The 18,683-nt window shown below is 53.3% G+C and overlaps 1 protein-coding gene across 1 annotated transcript in view; it reads right to left on the reverse strand.

The window, feature by feature from the left end:
* Window positions 1-2,069: 2,069 nt before the first annotated feature.
* PLCG1 (phospholipase C gamma 1) overlaps window positions 2,070-18,683 on the reverse strand; it is a 50,617-nt gene continuing 34,003 nt past the window's right edge. The window contains exons 11-32 of the mRNA XM_054274455.1: window positions 17,566-17,651; window positions 16,461-16,581; window positions 15,932-16,100; window positions 15,394-15,516; window positions 14,448-14,549; window positions 14,054-14,241; window positions 13,590-13,790; window positions 13,133-13,252; window positions 12,590-12,770; window positions 11,647-11,724; window positions 11,097-11,200; window positions 10,766-10,862; window positions 10,591-10,663; window positions 9,963-10,120; window positions 9,384-9,480; window positions 8,333-8,557; window positions 7,406-7,554; window positions 5,119-5,233; window positions 4,744-4,905; window positions 4,148-4,236; window positions 3,370-3,557; window positions 2,070-2,639 (exon numbers count right to left, since the gene is read on the reverse strand). Coding sequence (XP_054130430.1) covers window positions 2,597-2,639; window positions 3,370-3,557; window positions 4,148-4,236; window positions 4,744-4,905; window positions 5,119-5,233; window positions 7,406-7,554; window positions 8,333-8,557; window positions 9,384-9,480; window positions 9,963-10,120; window positions 10,591-10,663; window positions 10,766-10,862; window positions 11,097-11,200; window positions 11,647-11,724; window positions 12,590-12,770; window positions 13,133-13,252; window positions 13,590-13,790; window positions 14,054-14,241; window positions 14,448-14,549; window positions 15,394-15,516; window positions 15,932-16,100; window positions 16,461-16,581; window positions 17,566-17,651 — 2,869 coding nt within the window. The 3' untranslated portion in view covers window positions 2,070-2,596. The remainder of the gene's footprint in view (window positions 2,640-3,369; window positions 3,558-4,147; window positions 4,237-4,743; window positions 4,906-5,118; window positions 5,234-7,405; window positions 7,555-8,332; window positions 8,558-9,383; window positions 9,481-9,962; window positions 10,121-10,590; window positions 10,664-10,765; window positions 10,863-11,096; window positions 11,201-11,646; window positions 11,725-12,589; window positions 12,771-13,132; window positions 13,253-13,589; window positions 13,791-14,053; window positions 14,242-14,447; window positions 14,550-15,393; window positions 15,517-15,931; window positions 16,101-16,460; window positions 16,582-17,565; window positions 17,652-18,683) is intronic.

Below are 18,683 nucleotides of genomic sequence, written 5' to 3' on the forward strand. Positions count from 1 at the left end.
TGATTTTTGAGCACTTGGGCACAAATTACAAAGTGAATGGGGTGCTGCACATTCCCATTAGGGTGACAGTATCCAAAATGTTTGTAAATGTCTTCTCCCTGTTGCCCAGATCATTTTGGCTTTGCTCTCTTCAAATCAGTCAAGGTCCTGATGTGATTCAGCTCACCTGTACAGCTCTGGTGTCACTTCTCAGCTGATCCCAAAACCAGCAGGGTAAGTTTAGGCAACACAACACGTGGAGGGGAACGAGGCACTTGCAGGCTATCCCTGTTCTTTTAATTGAGAAATTTAGTTTCTGCTGTATGTTTTACTGGCAGTAGTGTGTGCCAGGAATGTTGGATTAGCATCAGAAAATTAAAGCAGAGCAAGGGAGCTCAGTTATGTAAGCAGTGAATTTTTGTTTTTTTTTTTTTTTAATTTTGGGTTTTCTTGTAATGGCCCAAGTGCTCTGTTGGCTGACATTTGGCATATTCTGCTGGCACAAGTAAAGCCCCTTTTCCCCTGTACTGATGGAAGGTGGTGTTAGGAGGATTCTTGCTTACTGGTGCTAGTGAAGGTTGGGCTAGGAATCCATGGCATAGAAAATTTCTAGCTAAAATTGCACTTTCTCTCTGCCCCATCTGGCTCGTGGTGGTGTTATGGGTACGTGGCTGTGATTCCCCTTGCACATACTAACATTGCACTAAAAGAGAGACTTTGGGAACAGCGTGTTGATCACTTTGTTTCTCAGCAGACCACAAAGTCAGCCTAACGGGGTCTCTTTTTTTTTTTTTTATTTTAATTATTGTTATTTAGAAATCATGCTGGTGCTGAATGACCTGGAATTTTTGCTTGGATTTATCCAAAGGAAAATGTAACTGTAGCTGCAACGGGACCTTTCATAAGGGTGGCCGGTGCAGTGAGGGAGCAGGGTGAGAGCTCTGCTGTGTAAAGCTGTCTTTGTACCAGGGAGCTGTGGGGGGTTCCAGGGGGGGTTGTTACTTTGGATTTTCTTTTTTTTTTTTTTCAAAGACCACAATTTTAAATGGTCACCTTGGCAATCGTGTGAAACAGGAAATAGTTTTTACTTTTGGTAAAGGTTTTAAAGAGGAAACAAAAAAAGAAGCTGCCTGTGATTGTGGGCTGTAGCTATTACTAGGGCTAGGGTAGCTTGTACGTGCTATGGACTTTACCTGCTCTTATTCTGAGGGCAAGAACTCCCTGTAGCAACAATGCCACTTCTGAGAAGTGAATGGCAAGTTTCCCTTCCTTTTGTATATGTGGATGTGAGGGTGGGCAAGGGGAAGAGCTTGCTTGTACAGTTTGTTGAAATGAAACCAGACATTTTTGGTTGTTCCTAAATAAAGAGCGTAAAAATCAAACGTGAGTTGAGTGGTGCTTGCACTGGGATTTGGGAGGGCCCAGGAATGGCTGCTGGGCTGGGAGTCCTCCATCACAACCTCCTCATTTATTTTAAAAGAATGACAACTTTTCCATGGGGTAAGGCCATGAGTGAGTGCCCAGACACTGCCCTGGAGGTGCTTCTTCATCCCAGAGTTCTGTCCCCAGCTATAGTATGAGTCTCAGTAAAATATGTATTGTATAAGTGGCCTTGCCCCAATCCTAGTTGTTCTAAATGGGCTGCAGCTGTGGCTAATGAAGATAGCTGGGATAAAAGGGGGTGGGTTGGCCAGTCAGGGAGAGCCTGGAAGGAGCCCTGACTAAGAAGCAGTAACAAGCAGAAGAAGAAGTCTGTGCTGTGAAGAACTGCCCCCAAGAAATATCACCGAGAAGGTATGGGATGTTAGAAATATGATTGTGACAGTATGGGAGACTAGAAATCAGATAATAATATGATAACAACACCCAGCCTGCCTCAGAACAGCATGGGCAGCTGGAGCATGTAACTTGTTTTACCCTTTTCAGTGAACAGCATAAAACCTGGGGCTGTTCCTGGTTATTTTTCCTCTCCTAAAGCCAGGAGAAAGGAGGGAGCAGTGCAACCTCTCCTCAGGAGTGGCTGCAGGGCACAGAGCACCAGACACCTGAGCCAGCACACACATAATACTGACACTTTTATTGTCATTTAAAGCTAGAGCGGCCCTGTAAATGTCGAGTTTCACTACTGGACCCTTCGGCAGTGGCTATACAGGTTCAGATGTGGTGGCACCAGGACAGACAGAGGTGCTGCTGTGCTCACTGCAGGCCCAGAGCTCTGGGCATGGACACAGCACAGGATGGCTGCAAACAGGCTCCAGCAGCTGCACACAATCTCTGGATTACAGGCAGAGCAGTGACGCAGAGGCTGGATGGGGAATATTTAGGTCTCTTCTTGTGATTACAGACAGCTTGGTCTGTGGCCTCTGGCAGCCTGGCCGCACCGACGCTTCTTAAGGGCTTCGTGGTGAAGGTTGCTGGGTGCTTGGGGCTGGTTCGGGGTGGGGTTTATTTCCAGTATTTTATTTTTTTTTTTAGTTCTCCACTTGAACACACTTCAGCAGAGAAACTGGAGAAGCTGCCTGAAAGTAGGCCATAGCAGTGCCGTTTCCATAGAAACCAGTTCACAGCGTGCTGTGAGATTCACAAGCACTGGAGGTGCTTTCCCCGCCACAGTGGGCTACAGCCGGTTGTCCCCGTTGACCCGCGTCCTCCGCAGTACCCTGCAAAGGGGCACACACAGGGGACACAGCTCAGCCTCTCCATGGCATGGCCAAGGACAGCGCTGTGCTGGGCTTAAATTGCCCACTGGAGTAAAGTAGGGACTCAGCCACATCTCCCATGATGGGGATAATGGCACCAGATGTGCTGTCCCACCCTTCTCCCATAGCAGGAATTCCCACAAGCACTGGCACAACTTGCGGCTCAAATGTAGGGTTTGCAAGCAGCAAGCAAGGCTGCAGCTCCATTATCCCCCTTTGGGTTAGGGGGATAATGGCACCAGAGGTGGTGTCTCACCCTTCTCCCATGTCAGAGACTGCCACAACTTGCAGCTCAAATTTAGGGTTTGCAAGCAGCAGACAAGGATGGAGCTCCACTTTGGGTTAGGGGGATAATGGCACCAGCTATGGTGGCCCACTCTTCTCCCATAGCAGAGACTCTCACAAGCACAATTTGCAGCTCGAATTTAGCGTTTCCATGCAGCAAACAAGGCTGCAGCTCCACTTTGAGTTAGGGCAATAATAGTACCAGCTGTGGTGTCCCACCCTTCTCCCATAGCAGAGACTCTCACAAGCACTGGCACAACTTGCAGCTCGAATTTAGGGTTTGCAAGCAGCAAGCAAGGCTGCAGCTCCACTTTGGGTTAGGGGGAGGCTGCATTCATTGCCTCCACCCCAAATGCAGGGGGTGTGTTATGCTGCAGATGAAGAGCTGACTGAGCTCTGGCCTCACCTTCGCTCCCGGCTCTCAAAGTGGTCGGCGAGCTGCTCTGGGGCCACACGGAAATCCTCGAAGGGCTGCTGGTACCTCAGCTCAAAGGAGCCCTCTCTGCCTCTGCTTGCCAGCAGCTGGCTGGAGCCATCCCCTGCTCGTTCCCGTAGGGATGAAGCATTGAAGAGGTTTATTTCGCCATTTTCCTGCTTGGATGAGGAAAAAATGCTGTAGTCAAGGGTTTGTGATTTCAAAGCATATATCCTGTAGTAAGGGCAGTTGTGGTGCAGGGCCCTGGCTGCCCTGCAGGCTGTCCAGGGCTCATGGGGGCTTGGGGTTTGCACTGTGCAGCTGCTCTAACAGCCATCGCTGGCTCCCACCAGCACCATTTTAAATGAAGAAATAAAAGAACCATCTGTCTCAGAAGGAGCCCTGCCCTCTGTTTATGCCAACAGGGACAGCCCCAGGCGAGCCAGCTCTGCGATCCTGAGCTGCAATGTCCCTGGAGCACAGACAGGCACTGTGACAAACCCTCTTCTCCAGCTTTTGCTGAAGGGCTTTCCAGACAAATCAAACCCAGTGCAGGCAGGACCCTGCCTGAAACACCCTGAGACTGCTGCAGGAGGCAAAGTCAGTGCTTGCTGTCCTGCTGGGCATCCCTAAGGAGCAGCACTGGGAATTCAGCCATCCACAGGCACTCAGGCCACTCACTGAGCCTCACTGCCCCAGGCTGGGCTCACTGGCTCTGCTCCTCAGCCCTACAGCATGGTCACCTTCTCGTGCGTGCAGCCAGCCTCACCTTGCAAGGGAAAATGTCTATCTTGACAAGCAGAGAAGCCAGCTCCAGGTTCTCACTGTAGTTGTTCTTGAGGGGAACAGCTCGGAAACCTACGGCAGAGACAGCCCTGGTGTCACTCCCTGCACAGGAGGGGAGGTGGCAGTGCCCTGGCACAGAACCCAAGGAGGTTTTTCTCCCACAAGACCCTTTTTCTAGTCTGCCCAGAGAAGCTGTGGATGCCCCATCCCTGGTAGTGCCCAAGGTCAGGCTGGATCGGGCTTGGAGCAGCCTGGGGTAGGGGAAGGTGTCCCTGCTCATGGCAGTGGGGCTGAAACAAGGATGGCCTTTAGGGTCCCTCCTAATCCAAACCAATTCCAATCCATTCAGTCTATGATTCTGTGATTCTCCAGACCCCCAAATTTCCCTCCAAGTGGTAGGTGGCCCCAAGGGCTGTTAGCAAATGGTTCTTCCTTCCTTTAACTGGTTGGGGATAGGGACAGGCTAAGCCAGCCTGGTGCCCAACAACACCTTCCTCTGAACCTCAGCATCCCCCTGGCTAACAGTGTGAACTGCAGAGGAGCACCATGACCCCCTCCCTGCTGTCCCAGGTACCTCACCTGTCTTCAAGCCTTTCACCAGGAAGGTGGCCTGAGCCAGGAAGTTCTCGTCGCTGAACATGTCCTCCTCGTACACAACGAAGCGCAGGAAGGCAAAGTCAGGGTTGCTGACCTGAAAGTGGAACTGCTTCGGGGTCCAGAGAGGGTTCAGGCCGTTGTCAGCTGCTCACAAAACACAGCTGTCAGTGGGCAGCCCCACTGAGCCCCTCCACTGCCCCCATGGCTGATGCTGGGCTTGGGGGCAGCACGAGGGCAGCTCCCAGCCCGGTGCCAGCCTTTGCTGCAGAGCCCAGGGCTCACACCAGGGTCAGGGGCGCTCTGATCCTGGTGTGAGCCATGGATTACCCACCTCCCTTCCCTTCCCCACCCACTCACCCACAATCTCTGTTTTCTGCTTGGCATTGTCATACTCGGCACCAGACACCTCCACCTCCACGAAAGGACAAACGATTCCCCTCCCATTTTTGGGAAGGTGCCTGGCCCCCAGGACCTGAGAGAGGAGGAGAGACTTGGTAAGAGACAGGAACAAAGGGGAAAAAATGTGTTTGCATACCAGGACATTTTCTTCCCAAATAAATCACCCTGGCTCTGCTAATTGGAGAGGGAAGCAGCACTGACAGCCAGCCCAGCCAGCAGCTCGGAGAGAAATAGCTCCCATCCCTGGAAGCTGCTGTAGTGTTCTTGATCCACAGTTTGACTTGTAAGCCACAAAAAAACCCAGCTGAACTGCTCCAGGTTCTGCCTGCTGCCAGCCTGGATCATGTGCTTTGCCAGGCCTGGGCCACAGCATCCCTCCCTCAGCTGGAGCTGAACTCCCACCCAGCACTGTTCCCTGCTGGGAGCACCACCCTGGACCCCTCATCTTTGCTGAAACTCCTCAGCCCTCCTGCCTTGGTGTGAGGAGGAGAAGGAGCTGCTCTCCAGCCTGCTCTGCCTCGTGCCTGCAGCACAGGTTGTGCTCCTCTCATGCCAAGCTGCCTCCTCGCAGGAGAGAGCCACGGCAGCTCCCCTTGCCCGTGGCCATATGTCGCTCCAGCACGCTGCTGCTGCAGGGGAAGGACCTGCTGCCAGCTCTGGATCATGTGCTTTGAGTCATGCTGGGCTCGAGATGGCTTCTCCATCCATGAAAGCTGGCTTTGGTGGGGACAGCAGGCAGCTCTGCCAGACAATGAGAGGCTGAGCCTGTCTCTTAAAGGCGACAGTGACTGGCTATGGCACAATGATTCTTCACACTTGGTGAGGGCAGCTGCACTTCCTGAGATGCAGGAAGAGCTTGGAAAACAGAATGGGGCAGGGATGTTGTCATCTTATTGCAGGGGTTCCATTCTGTTGTCTCCTTATCACAAGAGTTCCATACCTTCCTGGTGTTCCTCATGGGCAGCTCCTCAGAGCACTGACTCTTTCTTCTTCACAAAGCAGCCACTAACCCCAATTCCCTTCTCACCCAGCCACCCCACTCTTTTATAGCATCTTCTTCTCATTGGTCACAGCTGTGGCCTGTTAAAGTCAGGGCTGTTCCTAATCTTTGATAATTGGCCCAGCTGCAACTCCTTAGGGGTAAGATTATTTTCTACACTATCTTTATTTTCCTATATTCTATCCCCCTACGCAAGGAATTTTTAGGGAGACAGTGGGCATGGGGTCAGTGGTGCAGAGGGTAAATGATAGTGTGTCCCCATGGAGAAGGGCTGTGGCTTTTTTAGGTGGGATCACTCCAAAGCAGAGGTGACCACAGAGGAAACCTGTGAGCACCTGAAGGCAGGATCTCTACTGCATGCTCCCCAAGCTCTACACGAGCTGAGGGGAATGGTAAAGCAGACTGTTGACCCATAGGGTGGTTCTGAGACCACAGGGAATGCCTGCACAGGCTGCTGGACCCTGCTGGTCCAAACATGGGACCCAGCTGGTTTGGCACAGCCCTCCAAAGCTTTGCCTGGCCAGCTCTCCCATGTCCCTGCAGAGCCTCTGCTGTGCAGCTCTGAGAGCTGACACAGGAACAATCCAGCCTCAGCTGCACCATTAGGGAAGTAAAAAAAACTCATCAAGCATCCACCCCATCCTCTGGCACCCTCCTCCTATCATCACCAGCAGCACAACACAGAAATGGCCTGAGAAGTTTGCCCTGACCTCGAGCATCTTCCCAAGAAGGGCCATGAGCAAGGGGAAATGGAAACACCGAGCCTGGAGCAACTGAGTGACAAGGAGGGGACAAGGTACAGCTCTTGTGTTGCTGGCCTGTGGATGGAGGCTCTGGGGACAGGAATGTCACCTCTGCGGCTCATGGATGCCACCTGCTGGCACGGGGACCTGCACAGGAGGAGTCCTGGGGGAGCACCCCGGGATGCTCCTGCTGCTCCTCTCCAGGCACCCTCGGCAGCACCCACGAGGGCCTTTAGGGTCCCTTCTAATCCAAACCAGCCCATGATTCCGTGATTCTCTAAACCCCCAAATTTCCCTCCAAGTGGTGGCCCTTCCTTCACAGGGGGACAAGCCCTTCACAGGGGACAGCGAGGGCTCTCCCAGTCTGTGCTGCAGGACAGGGGCTTGGTGAGGAGCAGCTGCAGGCAGAGCCAGGAGCCCAGAAAACCATTCTCTCACCCCAAACCTGGCACCCCACTGGGGTCTGAGCCTGCATTCCCCCACACCAGGAGGAGGGACTGACCTCAATGGAGATGGAGAGTGGCTCTGTGCCCCGCAGTGTGCTCTTGTCAAAGGGGTCAAAGATGTCGTCCCTCATGTTGGTCGGCTGCAGGACGTACCCACACTGGCCACTGGACATGAACAAGGCCTGGTTCATCTGCATGGGCTTGTCTGGAGCACAGGCAGGAGAGACAGGAGATGAAGGATACCCTGTGCACAAGCTGGCTCATCACCCCCATCACTGATGCTTCCCAGGAAGCCCTTGGCAAGAGGAGCTGGCTCACCCCTTGGCAATGCTGAGCATGTGTCCCCACGTGTCAGGGCCATGAGGTGACTCTGCCATGCACGATCTGCCCAACTACCCAGTGCTCCATGGGTCACCTCCCTCTTTTCCTCCTATTTTCAGCCTTCCATGTGCTGCCTGTAGCATTTGCCAAACCCCGTGTGAGATGCCTGAATTCACAGAAGGACTGAAAAAGCCAGCAGGAAAGAAGAGGCAGGTTGTTTGCTGGTGTGCTGGTGAGCTGAGCAGGCTCAGGGTTTGGCAAAGGCCAGGGAAGGGAAGGCTGGAGTGCATGGCAGGAGCAGGAATGGAAGCTGGGCAAAGGCAGGAAGAGCAGCCAGCTGGACTCAGACCATGCACCCAGCTGGTGTCACAGGGGCAGCACCATCCCCTCTGGCACCTCCCTGCTTACCGTCAACGACCTGGGAGAACCCACCCCCTGCCTCCTCCCCATTCCATCTTGTTCTCATCATGGCACAATCCCCAACCCCAGTGCAGCTCCTTGGCTCAACCCAGCCCTCTGGAGCTGGTCTCACTGCCCGCAGAGCCCCTCTAAGACCCAGAACCCCTTCCAGCCACCCATTTTCCTGGAGCAGAGCTCAGCAGGTGGCTCAGAGGGGGCACAGGGCACCCCAGGAGCCAGCCCACCCTGCCTGCTGCCCTCACCCGGGGTCTGGAAGTTGAGTGCCACCAGCTGGCTGCCACAGATCCACATGGGCAGGGGGTCGTAGTTGGAGGAGTCGAGGCGCTGGCCCTTGGGGTAGATGCGGGACAGCTGCAGGCGGTTGTACTGCAGGAACTTCTTGCCCTTGATCTTGTTCACGTACTTCTCTGCCTTGGTCTCGGGAAAGGAGGACATGTCCCGGTAACAGGCCCGCTCTGTGCCAATTTCTGCAAGGGGACAGTTCTGTGTGAGCCAGGGGCACACTCCCTTTGCTGACACTGAACTGTCACAGACACCTTTTCATGAAAAATCCTTTCCTTAGGGTTTTTCCTTCTGAAAATCTGAGAGGCCTCAGGAACAAAATGTAAACAATGGTTATCTGCTGCTGTGGAATGCAACAGGTGGATCTGTGATTGGCTCATGTTGGATATTTCTAATTAATGGCCAATCACAGTCAGCTGGCTCGGACTCTCTGTCCGAGCCACAAACCTTTGTAATCATTCTTTTCTATTCTTAGCTAGCCTTCTGATGAAACCTTTTCTTCTGTTCTTTTAGTATAGTTTAAATGTAATATATATATATCATAAAATAATAAATCAAGCCTTCTGAAACATGGAGTCAGATCCTCATCTCTTCCCTCAACATAAGACCCCAGTGAACACAGCCATACTCAACCACCCCAGCTCCTTCCTGATGCCATCCTCTCACCCCTGGTGCAGCCACCAGGGCTGTGCAGACCCTGCTCTGCCCCACTGGGTGTTTGCCAGGTGCCCAACACCAATGAGAGCACCAACACAGCTCTCACTGACCAGGCACGGTGCTCCCAGCCCCACTCCCTCAGCAGCTGCTCTGTGTGCTGACAGACCCCAGCAACAGAGGGATAGGGAAGGGAATTTGTACCCTCTGGAGCTACCCAGAGCTCCAAGGTAAACTGGGGATTTGGACACCTAGCCCCTGCTGAGATCTAGCCAAAGCAGCCCCTTGGGGCACACCACAGGGTCTGGAATGCCACAGTGACAGCCTGTGAGGGCCACCAGCTCAGCAGATGCTCACTCTCTTCATCAAAGGGCACAGGTCGGCAATAGACCACCAGCTCTGAAAGCTCCAGGGCAATCTTCTTTCTCCTCTCCATCATCTTCCCTTCAGAGAGCTGCCAAGAGAGGGTGAGAGAGGTGTCAGGCCAGGTAGGAGCAGCGCTGATGGATGACCTAGTAGCTCACAAGCTGACCCTCACTGCTTGGTGTGGCTCCTGCCCACACTGTGGGGACCACCAGCAGATCTGCCGGGTCACACAGGTAGGGCATGGGCAGGTCCTACATCCTGCCCAGAGCAGGACTGGCAGAGATCTCAGCACAGGGCATCTGTGGCCTTGCCACCCTTCACTGATGGAGACCCTCCATTTCCTGAGGCTGTAGCACCCACCCATTTGTCCAATTGTCCCAAATATCCATCCTAAATCTCACAAGCTGTGTGGCCACCACCCATTGCCACATTGTCTAAGATTGCTCTGGCTTTATCAATTCTGCAAGTGCTCTGCCAGCCCACACCTCACCAGCTCCTCACTCCTGGAAAACCCAGCAGCTGGAGACCCAGGAGATGCCTCCTCCTCTCCCAAGGGCTCCCCAGGCTCACCCTGGCATCAGCAGTCTGAGCTGCCTCCCGGATCTTCTTCACCCAGTCGAGCAGGTCCTCGTGCGTGTCGGCCGCCACGTCCAGGGACAGCCGTGACACCGAGGCCATGCTGATGGAGAACACGAACAGCCGGTTGTTCTTGCCCTCGGGCCGGATGGCTGTGAGGGACAGGGAGCAGGGACAGCGTCACTGCAGGTGCCCATGGTCAGCAGACCTTGGCTGAGCCAAGCCCTGCACAGGCAGCAAGGGGGAACACAGGCACAGGGACTCGTAGCTACCCTGGCACTCATCCCTGGGGCTCACTAATGCAGAGATATTTTAAAATATTTTGCTATTTCTCTTTTCTGGAGGAAGGTACCTCAGTTTTCTGAGACAAGAAAAATCAAATCAGCAGCTACACAGTGGGGGGCAAACTACTTGAAACTCTCTTCAGGATCTGGCACTGCTCCCTTCTGATAAGGAGCTGCATGCCACTAAGAGTAGGGTGACAGGTGGGCCATTCTCCGTCAGCTACAGGAAACTCCCATTTCTGGAGGCAACAGATGGAGCCCAGGCAGCAATAAGTGAAAGCTGAGCTCACTGAAAAGCCTCAAGGAGCCTTTGCAATGCTCCCTTCCCTGGCACTCACCGATCTGGCAGGAGGGCACGTCCAGGACCCCTCCGAGCAGGTCTCCCAAGGGACTGTTCTCATCCAGCTGCTGCTGGGAAGGAAGCACAGCAGGATGGAGCTGGGCACAGAGGGCAGAGCAGCCCAGCTCAGGGGGCACACAGACACTCCTTGCTGCACTCATGGCCACACTCACCTCCCGCTCTGGCTCCAGGCTGGTGGGACTTGTAATTTCCTCTACGTAGTTGGAAGGGAACCACAGCTGCTTTTTGCCACCATAATCTCCTCTCCACCTGGAAGGGAGGGAAGGGGCAATGTCAGCACCGGCCATGGGACCCCAGAGTATTCTGAGTGGGGGTGAGGGGAACAGGCAGCTCTTCCATCATCTGCTTTTAGGGTTTGTGAGGCTTTGGAACTGTGCTGCTCATGGGTAATCCCCAGACAGACCCACTCCTAGAGTGGATACACCTTTGTGTGGATGGTGACAGCAAGGTTTGACCATATCCCCTGGGAAAAGAGAGACTCACCAGCCTCCTTCCTGTTTCTCCACATTCTGGATGATGGCATTTTTGGTGAAGGTGAGCTCGTCCTCCCTCTGTGCCTTGTAGTCAAACAGGGCTTTGACTGCACACTGCAATGAGGAGGGGTTCCATGAGGCTGGCAGGGAATGGACAACGAGCCCACAGCATGAGAGATCACCCCCCACCACAGATGTGTTTGCTGGGGGGCTGTGAGGCACATCATGTGCAGGCAGGCACCATCCAGCCCTGCTGCCAGACCTAGTGACACCCTGCAGAGCAAATCAAGGCCCCCATTTATGCCAGAGCAGAGCTCTCAAGTCTGGTATGGCCCCACACAGGCACTCTCCCCTGTCCCAAGGCCCACTGAGGGGCTTAGTTTGGAGAGCTCAGAACAAGGGGCAGCCCAATCTGGGAACTGGAGGTTCAACCTCCGCTGTCTCTCTCTTCATGGTTTAGAAATGAGTGTGCAAACTAACACAACTCTTAGAAAATGAAAAGACCCCTGCTAAACCCTCCAGCCCTGAAGCTTGTTTTGTGCCAAACAGCGAGAGTGTACCTTGAAGGTGGGCATGGGGTTGGCCTCCACATAGAACCCAGGATGGCGTCCCTCGTACAGGGCTCCATAGTCCGGCTCCTGTGGAAGCAAAGGGACAGTGGTTACAGCAGTGACTGCAGGGGAAAAGGCTCCCTCCCTTGGGGCAGGTGGGACAGTGCCCCAGGAAGGCACTCAAGCGTCAGGAAGCCCTGAGAGGTGTGGGCTGCAAAGCACAGAGATGGCTCACACACCACCTTTGAGTATTTGGTTGTTAATTGCTGCCTGAGATGTGCAGGATGTCTCTGTTTCGGCCTGTGTGTCTGAAGAACAAGTCAGAGCTCTTCAGTTTTCGGTCTTGGAAGTTGTTTATTAATTCTTATCTATAAAATTTTCTTTCTGCCCAGCGGAGATCTGCTCAGCAGGGCAGCCACAGGCACTCTGACTGCCTCTGAGGCGGTGTTGTCCTTTTATACTACAAACTACGTATAACATATTTACACTTAATTCCCAATATCCATCACCTATGTTAGACAGTGCACTTCTACTCTAAACCAATTCCAAAATGCCAGCATCACTGCAGAAAATGGGAGAACAAGAAGAAGAAAGGCTAGACACGCCCAAGTTCCTCCATTTTGTCCCCATAACCCCCATACCAAAAATCCTAAAATCTACATTTTCACCCTATGATAATTTTTATAATAATATAAAATTTATATTTTTTATAATTATTAATATAATTATTATACTATTTAAACTTCTGGGACTTTCATGTCCTCATACAAAGCTGGTAACTCGCTCCAAGGATCACAATCAAATCCCCAGGCGCTCTGGGCTGTGTGCCAGGGTCTGTAAGCCCCCCAGTGGGGTCCTCAGCAACTCTGGACACTTGGAGGGATGTGCTGAGTTCTGACACACCACCACCTCAAAAACAACCTGTCCATGATTGTCTGGCCCCTGCACTCACCGCTGTGCCGATCTTCTCCAGGGTCTCCTCGTTGATGGGGTAGCGCAGCTTCATCTTGCGGTACAGCGGGTGCTTCTCGTAGTAGCTGATCAGGTCCACCAGGCTGTCGAACTCAGTGTTGCCCAGCAGCACAGTCTGCCCCTCCTGCTGCACCCTGCAGTGCTTGATCTTCCCTTCTGCCCTGCAGGGAGGAAACACAGCGAGAGGCCTCTTGGCACCTGGCAGGAGAAGGTCTCTGCCAAAATAGAGACACCAAGGAATAGGTGTCCCTGGTGAGGTGGCCGTGCACAGACACCTCCCATTGCAAGATGGGAGGAAGAGCAGGATCTCAAGGACTTATTCAAGGGCCATCCCAGAGCAAGAGGAGTTCTAGGAAGGCTCAAGGCTGGCTGATGGCAGCTGTCCTGCTCTCTCACACACTGCAGCATCCAAGAGCAAAAAGAGTTGTGGGAGGGCTCAAGGCTGGCTGACAGCACTGTCCTGCCCTCTCACACACCGCAGGATCCCAGCTGCACCTCCAGCACCCTTGTAGCAGGTACCCACCTGAAGGAGATGGCGTAGGAGCTGGGCTCGCTCCTCTTGCGCACCAGGAAGGCTCCATCACGGGGCACCCTCATCAGCATGTGCTCAGCTTGGGCCCGTGTGAGGTTGGCGTGGTACCACCTGGCAGGAGAGACATGGCTGTGCACAGGTCACACACACCCAGCCCACCCCACAGCCCAGCCCCTAAAAGGCTCCTTGAATCCTCCAGAGGAAGACAGGGACTGCAATGGAGCAGGACGGATCAGAGCCTGTTGGTGAGGTGTGGCACGGGCCAGGGCATCCCAACCAAACCCTCCATGACATTCAGCTCCATGAACAACAAAGCTGGCCAGCATGGCTGCTGTGACAGAGCTCCATGGGGACCAGAAAACTCCAGCAAGGGAGGAATGGCTGAGGAGAGACCTGGGAGAGCTTCCTACAGTGTCCAGCTGCCCGATGGACACACACATGCACTCACTCTTTGCTCTCATGGGCATTGGTCTGTGGCACTGGCTCTGTCAGCCTCATCTCAAACTCGTTGCACCTCAGTGGCACCTCCTGGTAGTGGGTGATGAGGTCGTAGAGGCTGTCAAACACCAGGTTGTCCGTCAGGAAGAACTTGGGGCTGCCGGCGTCCTGCCGCGAGTGGATGCGGCAGTGCTGCACTTTCCCATTGCGCCTGCGGGACAGGGAGGGAGGGACAGGGTGAGCCAGCCTTGATCCTGCACCTCAGCTCCAGCCTGACACGGCATTCCTGCCCCACAGGAGAGTGACTGCATCAGAGACTTGACCCTTCTGCACTGGGACAGGGAGCTGGCATGATGCTGGGACACAGAAATGGGGAGAGGCTGCTTACAGGGGAGCCAGCAAAGGGACCCCACCACTGAAGAACACAGCAAGAGAAAACAACCCCAGAGCGACACAGAGCAGTGGGGCCCTCACCAGAAGGAGAGGGTGTAGTCCCCCACGAAGGTCTCGCTCTCCCTGACCAGGAAGGAGCCGTCAGGGGCCCCTGTCTCAATGCAATATTCCGTCAGCAGCCGCTCCGCGATGTGCCGCCCGTCACGGCCCGCTCCCAGCTTCCCGTGGAACCACTTCTCTGTGGAGTGCAGCTCCGTGCTGTTGCTCACCTGGCAGGGGGGAAAAGCCATCAGCTTGGGTTACTGAGGGCAGGCTCATGGTACTGGATTCTGCTCTGCTCAGGGGTCTTCCAGCTGGGAGCTCCTGAAGCAGCTCCCATCCCCCCCACCACGGGATCTCCCCCTGGAGTCAGCTGGCAATGGCAATGCTCAGCCCCTTGGGCAGTCAACTCACAGTCCCACAGGGGAGCCCTCACCTCCTTCTGCTCTTCCTCATCCTCGTTTCCTTGGTCACTGGTTGTCTCCCCAGAGTAATAGATCTTGCTGCTGGTCAGCACAAAGTAATGTGGGTTCCACTCCTGCAAGGAGATGAACTCTGGCAAAGAGACCCCTGGGAAGCACCAGACTGCCCACCATCCACCCGTGGGATCATCTCCTGACCAGTGCAGGGAGAGACAATCAGGTTTGTGAAGGAGAGCCACCAACACCTATTCCAGTGAGTCACAGGAGCTTCCAAGACATCCCCCAGATCCCCCAGAGGCATGGATTTATCAGTAGCAAAAAACCCAGCATGTGACAAATCACACTGCAAACACTCCAATATTTAATAAAAGGAGATGACCAAATGAAGAACAAATCAATGCAAAAAACCCCAGTCTGCATGGACTCAGCACAGGGGCAATCTGAGGTGAAGATATCAGAGATGTTTATGTGGATTTACCATTGCATTTTACTGTTTTTTAAAAAAAAACCCTGTTCCATTTGCATGTGGCTTTGCCAGACAGACCCTCAGCAGAGTAAAGCTGCTGAAGGTGGGCTGTGAGTGAATGCACACAGTGATGAACACTCAGTACAAAGATAAAGCCTTGCTTAGGTGTGTCAGGTGTGCAGCACTTGGCAGGAGCAGGGCTGGGAGCGCAGCCATCTCCAGAAATTCCTGCAGCACAAATCACAGGCTGCAGTGCCTTGGCCCAGAGCTCCCTCTAGCTCAGCCTCCTGCCTCCAGCAAGGGCCCACAGGAGATTCCTGGGGAAAAGCACTGAGAGAGCCAGCATAAAACTCCCCCAGCCTTCAGGGACACCTGAGAAACCAGACAGACCGAGAGCCTCTCCAATCATCTGCACCACAGCCCTTCCTTCCAGCACACACAGCACCTGACAGAGCCCTCAGAGCAGGGACTGGGCCACCATGGCACACACATACGTGATTGATGGGGTCTTCCAGGTAGAGGATCCCATTCTTGATGGAGTTGCTGATGTCATTCTCTGAGTACATCACAGACGTGGGCAGCTCCTCGTAAGCGCTGCCCTCCGCCAGCTTCTTGTGCTGAGGGATGAGAGGGGGGTTCAGGCACCCAAAACCAGCACAGATTTCCTGGTGAACAGCCCTAAAAGCTCAGGTCTGCTGCAGTGGGGTCCTCCACATTAGAATAAACAAGACCCATGCCATAGGGATCATCAAACAGCACTGAAGTCTCACCCCTTCTTCCCAAAGGTGGTTCCTGAAGCAGAAATACCAACATCCCCCATGCCCTCAAAGAAAGGCAGCACCCAGCTGCTGAGCTCATGTCCCAGCAGATTCTCTGCAGTTAGAGAGCTTTTTTGTATCCAGTTGTTCTTAGCATCAGGTCTCCACTTCCACCCCAACACCGCCAACCACCCCTTTCCAAAGGCACTGCCTTCAGTCCCAAATCTTCACCCCTCTCCCTCACTGAGGAGCCCTGCTGGGCAAGGGAATTCACCTTGATGAGAATCTTCCTCTTGAGCTGGTTTGGGGATGGAAGGCCATCGGCAGAAATATCGACTGGTTTGGTCAAGAGCATGTCTCCAAAAACCTTCTTGAAATTCTGAGCCATGTTCCTCTGCTGAGCAATGCTGCAGTGGTCCTCAATGGACAGGATGACAGGGAAACTGGGAGAAGGAGCAGAGCCATCAAAACCAGCATGGGATGTGGATGGAACCAAGGACTCCTGAGCTCTGCCTCAAAGCCTGGCCTCTGTGCCCTCCAGGAGCAGCTCACACCAGCAGCCATCTGCTGCACATCCCTCAGGAGTGCACAGGGTGGAGAAGGACTGCCAAACTACTGGGGTTTACCCAAAGCCCATAACATTTTTCTAGGAAAAATCTCCCTTTGTCTGGCAGACATGACACACCTTCTTCCCACCACATCCAGGCCTTGTGCTGCAGCTCTGGATAAAGTGAGCTCCACTTTGCTACAGCCCGGGCTGCACCCTCTCCCTGCCCTGCTAGCTGAAGTCCTGCTGTACTCACTCAGAGGTGACAAAGGCGTGCTCCTTGATGGTGACCAAGACATCAGAGAACTTGATCTTGGTGGTTAAGGTGTGTCCATGGTAGATGACTGGCATGCCATCAGGACCATCCCAGCAATCCACTGAAAGAGACCCACAGGGGACACTTAGCCCAAAGGCTGCAACAGAGGCAAGACATGGACATGAGATGGGCTGAGCCAGGTGCTGCTGGGAAATGCTCTGGAAGGCAGTAAAGGAGTGAGGTGATCAGTGAAAGCCCTAAGCTTTCTGTGGGACCAAAACCTTGGGCACACATCACCCAGTCCCACAAAGCAAACGACCTCAGCTCTTTCTGCACATCATGGTGTTAATTGTTGGGGAAGATGAAACAGGAAAGCCTTATAAATACGATTGTCTGGCAAAAGATTTTGAGAATATAGAAACTATAAGGGAGATTGAAATGAAAGCAAGCTTTGAGATACCTCAGTTACTGAACAACTGGAAAACAATGGTGTGGCCAGCTGAAGGTGATCCCCTTTTGATGAAACAACACCCTCTGCTTGCAGACAGACCCAAGGGTCAGAGCAGACCCTGCCAGCTTGGCAGAAGGGGTCCAAAGAGGAGTTTTTAGGGTTTAAAATGCAACACAGTATGGTGATTAGTGGGTAGTGGTAAGGATCTGTATGTAATGCTGTATGTAAATGCTATAGGATTTGTATCTTGTACTAGATTGGTTAGTGAGAATTAGAATATTCAACACAGAAGATGATTTATTGTATTGTAATGGGAACTTCGCTCTCTTACCCTTTTACTCTCTCACATTTTTTATTCCCTTACTCTCTCACCCTCTCATCCTCTCTGCCCCTCTCTTCTCTCAGCCTGCTCTGAGCTGTGTCTGGCAGCTGCCAGCAGGGCCCTGCCCCCAGGCCCTTTGCAATAAACCCCAAGTTCCATGACCTGCAGAGATCTCTCGTGTCCATGGGTCCCCACCGTCCTACCCCACAATGCTACTACAGTTAATGCTGCCACTGGCCTGATGTCCCTTCAGCTCTGCCCTCCTTGCACAGCCTCCCTGAGCAGCAGGAGCTGCTGTGCTGGCAGACAGAGGGGCCATTGCTGGTACTCACGTTCGATGCAGCGGCAGCCCATGCGCAGGCAGCGCGCGTACGCCTCCAGCGAGGACTCGCTCGAGAACTGATCCCCCGTCAGGTACCTTCCAGGGGAGACAACACATCAGCACGCTGACAAGCCCACTGAGGCCACAGCTGGCTGCTGGGACACTGTGGAGCTGCCTCTGGTACATGGGAGTGGTGCTTCTCCACACCTGACACTTTCCCCAGGTAAGACAGTGACAGTGGTCACAGGGGTTTTCAGGACGAGGGGAGAGACAAGAATGTTGACTCTATGTTCAGAAGGCTTGATTTACTATTTTATCATATATGTTACATTAAGACTATACTAAAGAATAGAAAGAAAGGTTTTTCTCTCAGAAAGCTCGCTAAAAATAGAATAAAATAAATGACAAAAGCAGCTGGCTCAGACAAAGAGCGAGAGCCAGCTCTGCCGTGACCGGTCACCAAATCCAAACATCTACAGGAAACCAATCACAGATCCACCTGTTGCACTCCACAGCAGCAGATAACCATTGTTTACATTTTGTTTCTGAAGCCTCAGCTTCTCAGAAGAGAGAAAAATCCTAAGAAAAGATTTTCACAAAAGATGTCTGCGACAGGGCTCAGCCCTGCCCCTGCTGCACGGGGCTGCCAGCACTGCTGTGAGGTCCAGCCCCAGCTCCTGAGACAAAGCTCAGACAGCAACACCAGCACTGGTGCCACAAAGAGCCCCCTGCAGCCTGAGAGCAGGGTGAGATGAGCTCTTGCAGGCAGACAGGATCTCACTGCCTGCCCTCAGGGCTGCTCAGCTGGCTCAGGCTCTCAGTCCTTTAAATTTGGGTTAGCATGAACACAGAGCACAGACAGAGCCTGTCTGCACAGAAAGCGGTTCCTGCAAAATTATTCTAGCAGCAGAGAGTGGAAAATGGCCAATTTCAGCCTGACAGGGTTTATCACATCTGTCCTGAGGGGCTCTGGAGAATGACACTGCTAATGGTGAGAAATTACCAGAGCAACAGCTCAGGACGTGAAGGCACCTGAAGGCCTGTGCAGATCTGTGCTGCTGACAGTGCCTGAGCAAAACATTTGTGGTTAAATAACAGAAGGGAGGAGTGGGGCACCAAGAGGAAGGT

The sequence above is a fragment of the Melozone crissalis genome, unplaced genomic scaffold (assembly GCF_028551555.1).
Source record: "Melozone crissalis strain CALT ecotype California unplaced genomic scaffold, PUWL_Pcris_2 ptg000017l_1, whole genome shotgun sequence".
Lineage (NCBI taxonomy): Eukaryota > Metazoa > Chordata > Aves > Passeriformes > Passerellidae > Melozone > Melozone crissalis.